Source organism: Linepithema humile, chromosome 2 (genome assembly GCF_040581485.1).
Source record: "Linepithema humile isolate Giens D197 chromosome 2, Lhum_UNIL_v1.0, whole genome shotgun sequence".
In the NCBI taxonomy this organism is placed as follows: Eukaryota; Metazoa; Arthropoda; class Insecta; order Hymenoptera; family Formicidae; genus Linepithema; species Linepithema humile.
In genome coordinates, this window is record NC_090129.1 from 619131 (window position 1) to 625348 (window position 6218).

General features: G+C 30.7%; 3 protein-coding genes across 3 annotated transcripts; 2 read left to right on the top strand and 1 right to left on the bottom strand.

The window, feature by feature from the left end:
- The first annotated feature begins 491 nt into the window (after nucleotides 1–491).
- Polr1E (RNA polymerase I subunit E) lies at nucleotides 492–2564 on the top strand. Its single transcript, XM_012376159.2, has 5 exons — nucleotides 492–736; nucleotides 914–1315; nucleotides 1475–1670; nucleotides 1955–2170; nucleotides 2231–2564. Exons 1-5 carry the CDS (start codon nucleotides 667–669, stop codon nucleotides 2490–2492), a joined length of 1146 nt encoding a protein of 381 aa, XP_012231582.2. The 5' UTR covers nucleotides 492–666; the 3' UTR covers nucleotides 2493–2564.
- Nucleotides 2565–2954: 390 nt separating this feature from the next.
- Pcd (pterin-4a-carbinolamine dehydratase) lies at nucleotides 2955–4578 on the top strand. Its single transcript, XM_067348746.1, has 3 exons — nucleotides 2955–3323; nucleotides 3973–4092; nucleotides 4259–4578. Exons 1-3 carry the CDS (start codon nucleotides 3219–3221, stop codon nucleotides 4436–4438), a joined length of 405 nt encoding a protein of 134 aa, XP_067204847.1. The 5' UTR covers nucleotides 2955–3218; the 3' UTR covers nucleotides 4439–4578.
- Nucleotides 4552–6128, bottom strand: SdhD (succinate dehydrogenase, subunit D). Its single transcript, XM_012376158.2, has 4 exons — nucleotides 5800–6128; nucleotides 5354–5496; nucleotides 5090–5280; nucleotides 4552–4981 (listed from the first exon to the last, which is right to left on the bottom strand). The coding sequence occupies exons 1-4, from the start codon at nucleotides 5852–5854 to the stop codon at nucleotides 4780–4782; spliced, it is 591 nt and encodes a 196-aa protein (XP_012231581.1). The 5' UTR covers nucleotides 5855–6128; the 3' UTR covers nucleotides 4552–4779.
- Nucleotides 6129–6218: the final 90 nt, after the last annotated feature.

Genomic DNA, 6218 nt, shown 5'->3' on the forward strand with positions numbered 1-6218 from the left:
AGATAAAATTTTAAGCAATAAAAGAATCACAATGCTAAATTAAGAAATAACAATATAACAATTATTAACTTTTCCATATGTTATTGAATTAATTTTATTTATTGAAGTTTTCTTTATGCTCGTTGAAATAACGAAAATGCTACGAACTAATAGCGTTTTCGATTATACAGGATTTGAACGACCCAGGGTTGATCAATCACTATTTTACTATAAATGCAAGTCTTTCATTGGTGGAGAGGTTGCAATGACGTCATTAACCAACCCTGGGTCGTTCAAATCCTGTATAATCGAAAACGCTATAAGCGTCCGGTGCTGGTGCTGGTACTGGTGCTGCGCATTGCTGCGCATGAAGTCCATACCAAACTATGCATTAGAGATTTAGGTTGTGAATCGGAGTTAAATCAATCTTTGTCCATATACTTTGTTCTGATAGGTCGAATTTCTGTCATCAATATGCGTGATTGCAGCTTCAATCTCTAATGTCCGATACAAGCTTAAGCGTCACATGTGTTTTAACATGCTAACCAATGCTAACGTACAATTATAACCTACATGTGGGGTGCGAAAAGTAATATTTTGAACGAATACTTTAATACGATAAAGTGTATTAACATTGAAAATATAGTTAATAAAATAATATCAGTGAAACACATAAATGAATAAAAAATGAAGTCCCCGTTTAAAGCCGTTATCGAAGATGTCGTTGTACAGTCAAACAAAATTCAACCAATTATTGGTAAGATAAATAATTCTTTATTACTGTCTTATTATGTGTATTTTACTACTTATATGTATATTACATGCAATATAATTAAATGTATAATATTATATTGTATTTATATTAAATATATGTTAATATTTATTTTATATACATATAACACATGCCATGTTACACAAATTATTTTTTGCACAGTTAACTTTCAAAATGGTGAGCTTAAAGATGAAGAGGCTAAAGAGATGTCATGTGGGATATTCCATGATCAAAAAGAAGGCAAGACTATATTGGCCTTGTCAAACGGACATATTGTTTACAAAGGTCATAGGCCAGATACTACACAAGAATCGACGCGGACAATGCTAGTACTTCACAATAAGAGGACGGGCAAAATTAGATTGTTTGAAGCAGAGCGATGGCAAGTGACTCCCATACTCGACAAACCTTCTGTTGAAGATAATAAGAATGATATATATGAAAAAACTATAATACTGAATAAACAATTTGGATCAAAGAAGGTCAAACGTAGAACTGAGCAATTTGAAAAGCTGAAGGTGAATGTTGATTCTGTTAAAGATCAACTTGAGAAAACGGTGTCAAGTAAGTTTTTTTTCTTATTATTATTAAGTAATTACATTTTAAAATAATAAATTAAACTAACTATTGACTAATTATTAATTAATTAATTAAAAGTTAATACATTCATATTTCTCAGCATTTATTACAGAAATACTCACTGAATTTTATATTTTATTACAGATATTGAAATCGACAGACTAGAATTGTCAACTCAGTTACAAACTGACGAAATTATCCACAATTCAATATTACCTGCATGCAATAGAAATGCAAGTAATGTTAAAGATGTATATAATGTATATGACATCATTCCAAAAAGTAAAGTAGAAACATTATATGAACATGCAAAGGAGGTTCTTGAGGGAGCTATGGAAGGGTATTTAAATTTTTTTTATAAACATTCTCTACAGTGTTGCTTCAAATAAACCATTATGCAATAGACGAAAAAATAATTCCTTCTGAAATACGATTTACACACATGATTTAAAAAATAATCTTTGTAATTACATAGTAATTTTAGCTTTACACAATTTTTGAGAATATTTATAAATATTAAAGTAAGAAAAGTTTCTTGTGACAAAAAATTCTACTTTTTACTTATTTTATCACAAGGTATCTTCAATAGGGATTCTATGTAACTGCATGTCTTTTTGATCACAGAAAATCCAAATTCTTCAAACGTACCTTGAAAAGTATACAGTCAGATCCAGACCATATGAATAAAATTGCTCTCTTGCTTTACATTGAAATGATCAATGCATGGTTCACCATGCCCTTGAAAGAGGCGAAAAAACGCGACGTTGTTGTGTGCTCGGTTTCCGAAGAGGTCAATCAACACATTATTGATACATATAGCGTTTCCAGTGCGAACGGACGGTAAGTTTAAATCAAATGCAACTTAATTGTAACAAATTAAAAAAAAAATCTCTTTTACAGAATGAGGCCAAACACCATGAAAGACAAAGGTCTTATACATTGCTTAATTCTCGCACTGACGGTATCAAATTTTATATTAGACCTAGAGTTGTTTCGAGTTATGCTGGAAACACGAATTAGTTTAAAAAAACTAACGGATCTTGCAAAAATCATTGGAGCAGTGCCTAACAAAGATGATAAAAAGATTATTACATTGAAAGTTCCATTGCCGGCACCGGTATCTTTTATCAAAAAAGGAAAAAAACCGGGAAAATCTGGTTGATAAACCCATGCTGTATATTACTGTATATTTGTCATTATAGATCATATTTGACATAAATCATATTTGACATTATAGATTTATTTTTGCAGCATTGTCCAAGCCCTTATAAGCAATTTTTTACAACGTAGTTTATGACGACGAGTTACTTAATTCTAATAATTAATATTATGAAATGTGTAAATACAAATAAAAATAGTTTCTGAAAAAATGTGGAATTTTTGTGGAAAAACAAATTGTGAATTTTATATGTTCTAAAGAATTTGGAGAAAACATTTTTAATAACTTTTTAAAGCTGCAGATATTAATATGATAAATGTGTTTTCAGAAAAAATCTAAATATTTTACATTAACATCTAGAAGACTTTATAGCATTATCTAAAATATTTGGCGCATCTAAAGAATACTATATCTAAAGAATGCAATATAAGAAAAGTGTTTTTTTTCGCAATTATCTGTATTAGCTTTCATCCTTATCAACGCTGAGGTAACAGCTGTCATATCGGTTATGTCCTTTGACCGTGCCGCACATGTTGCACATCAGATGCAGCAGGATTTATGTGAAGAATAAGAGGTTAGAGAACTTTTAAAATTAGAAGTTCACACTTTTGCATGAATTTTTTAACGGATTCTGAAAACAAGCTGTTAATCGCATTACATGATTACGGTGTCATGAGTCTATAAAGAGTTCAGCATTTCGAAATTACGTGAGAAAAACAAACTTTCGACATGATAGTCTTAATGATCAGACGAGCGAGTAGAGGGGATCACGTTCGAAAGTGCATGCCGAGCTGCAGAACTGTAGCTGGAGTCGTCTCGAAAGGAACAAAAATGGTAAGTATTTTTTGTCGGATTCCTTAGGATTTTACAGGGTTTTTAATTCAAAGAAATTAAATATAAATTAATCATTGTTTAATTGCAATTTTCGAATAAAACTCAAGTAAATCAATTCTGACCTTCTGTCGAATAGCTCAAGTATTTCGATTTAAATACATGCATTAGATCAATCGTTTCTGATGAAGGCCGGCTACCTGTTACAGAATCTTGCCATATTTGTTTGCATATGTATTCTGAAGTATTAGTAAAATTGTCGTGTGTAAAAGCATTACCATATGCTGCAAATAAAGATTAAAAACTGTGTAAAATAAAATTAAGTTATATGTCTGATTATAAATTGGATTGATTATTAATATTGAACATCATTAACGCTTTACACTTCAGATTAAATATATTTTTTTAACATTGGAGGAAATATATTTTTCAGAACGCATAATGTCTAAATATTCATCATAACTTCTTGATTAAAAAATCCAAAAGTACTCAAATAGCTTATTGGTTGATTAAAAACCCAAAATTAATTTTTAAGAAAAAATTCTCAATCGAAAATGTATGGCATTAAAGATTCTTACTCTAATCGTATAAGAAAATGTATTATAATAATTCACAGAAATCTGGTAACTGTATTGATTTTTGTTGTATATAGAGCAAGCTTACTCCAGAAGAAAGAGAAGAGAAACTGAGTCCCCTATTGTCAACGGGATGGACTGTCCAATCGAACAGGGATGCGATCTACAAGGAGTACGTATTCAAAAATTTTAACGAGGTGAGTATTATGAACATGCTGATAATATTGCTTAAAAATTCGGAGCTAATTAAATAGTTTGTCGGTTGGTCAAAAAATTCAAAACTAAATCTAAAACAAGAATGTTATATCCAAAACTGATAATAATTTTTTACTGGATTTTTTCACAATACATTTGAATGTCTAGGCTTTTGGATTCATGACAAGAGTAGCCTTACAGGCTGAAAAGATGGATCATCATCCGGAATGGTTCAACGTTTACAACAAAGTAAACATTACTTTGTCATCTCACGATGTTAACGGATTATCGCAAAGGGATGTAAAACTGGCGACTTTCATAGACAAAGTCGCTACTGCTGAAAAGTAAAACTTAATTGATCTGTAATTATTAATTATTGATCTATCAACATTCTATCTGTTATATCATTATAGATGAGACAATAATGGGAAAGATATGTCTGTTAATCAACAAATATTAAATAAATTGTATCTTATTTTAATATATTATACACGTGTGTATACTCTAAATTACAATCCTTTACAATATTTACGACACTATTGACTGGCTAAAATTACATCTGCAAGATTACAAGTAGCAAAGAAAAGCAATGTCGAATAGTAAATAATTTATTCTGGAATAATTTATAGGCTATCATCATATAAAGTTCTTTATCACACAAACAATCGTTTTTACTGCAGTGATAACGTTTAATCAGTTCTGCGTCTGTCCTTGCCTATTTCCCAGCCATATTTAATAGTTTTCGCAAGTCCTGGGCCATTGTAGATTAGCACAAGCAGACCAGCAAGGGTAGCAGCGGAAACTAGATTCAGCAATAAGAATGCCACTTTTGGAACTAATGTGCCCACCACAATGGGCCGTGCATAATCAAGTATAATAGCTTCCAGTCCCCTTGAATAATAAAATCAATCTTATTATCTTAAACATTATTTTCCAAGATTCATATAAAAATTGTATTTAAAGCTCAGATTAAATGATTTTCCAGAGAATAATGATTACCAATGTGTATGCATGACAACAGCAGCCGCTAATACTATTTCAACAAATTTACTTTCGAAGAGCAAAGCCGCGGGTATTAGCGACAGGAAAGATGCAGTCACAATCCTTTCTATTACCCACAAGCGTACATGATCACCTTGAGCACTTGCCGCACGTGACTGAATCATGCTAACTGTTGATTGTGCGGGTAGCTGAGGATACAAAATAAAATGTACCTTATAAATTTATATACTTGTCTTGGAAGAAAATTTAGTTATTATTAACCTTAGATAAAATACGGCATTTTGCATAATTGTTTGTATTAGGAAGAACACAACGGTTTAGATTTGTAAGACTTGAAGTGGACTTGGGGAACTGTGCTGAATTACAACTCCGCATAAGTAAACCGCCAGGTTTGACTAATGTCTCTGCAATGGAATCATTTTTCATGTTATAATTTTATATATACATTTATTGTTGATTAAATATTATATTATATGCTGCTTTAAAAACAATCTGCGTCAATAATATAATAAAACTGAAATAAATGTGAAATGATTAACAAAATATTTTGAAAAAGATTGCATCAATAAAAATTTTCTATATAATGTCTTTCATTCGATAAAAGATTATGTAAACATATTTTGAGGTTATATAAAAAAATCGGATCTATCTTACAAAACAAAGCGGCTAGAAATACAAAACTACCACAGAACTTGTATAAAACTTACCCAATTGTCGAACTTTGCGGAAGATGGTAATATTAGCTACTCTGCTCAAATTCATTTTGTCGAAATCGTTAGAATCGTGTTTGACGTAACACCTCGTGTAAGAGACAAGAGACAACTGTCCAAACTGTCGCAGTGATCTTAGATGATCGATTTTTATTGAAAATGATTTATATACTTTAGATTTTTTGTCAGGAAACAAAAGTTGATTTTTTAATAAAAAAATAAACTGCAATTTATTCAGCAGACAATTCAGAAATAATTTGTTTGCAAATATTTGTTTGCAGGCATGTTTGTTCTACATACATCTTGATGCATCCCAAAGCTATAATAGTTTTATAATTAAAAAATTGTAACAAAATTTTAAAAATATTCCTTTTTTTTATACAGGTGCGTACATCGACATATATCGACGGAAGATT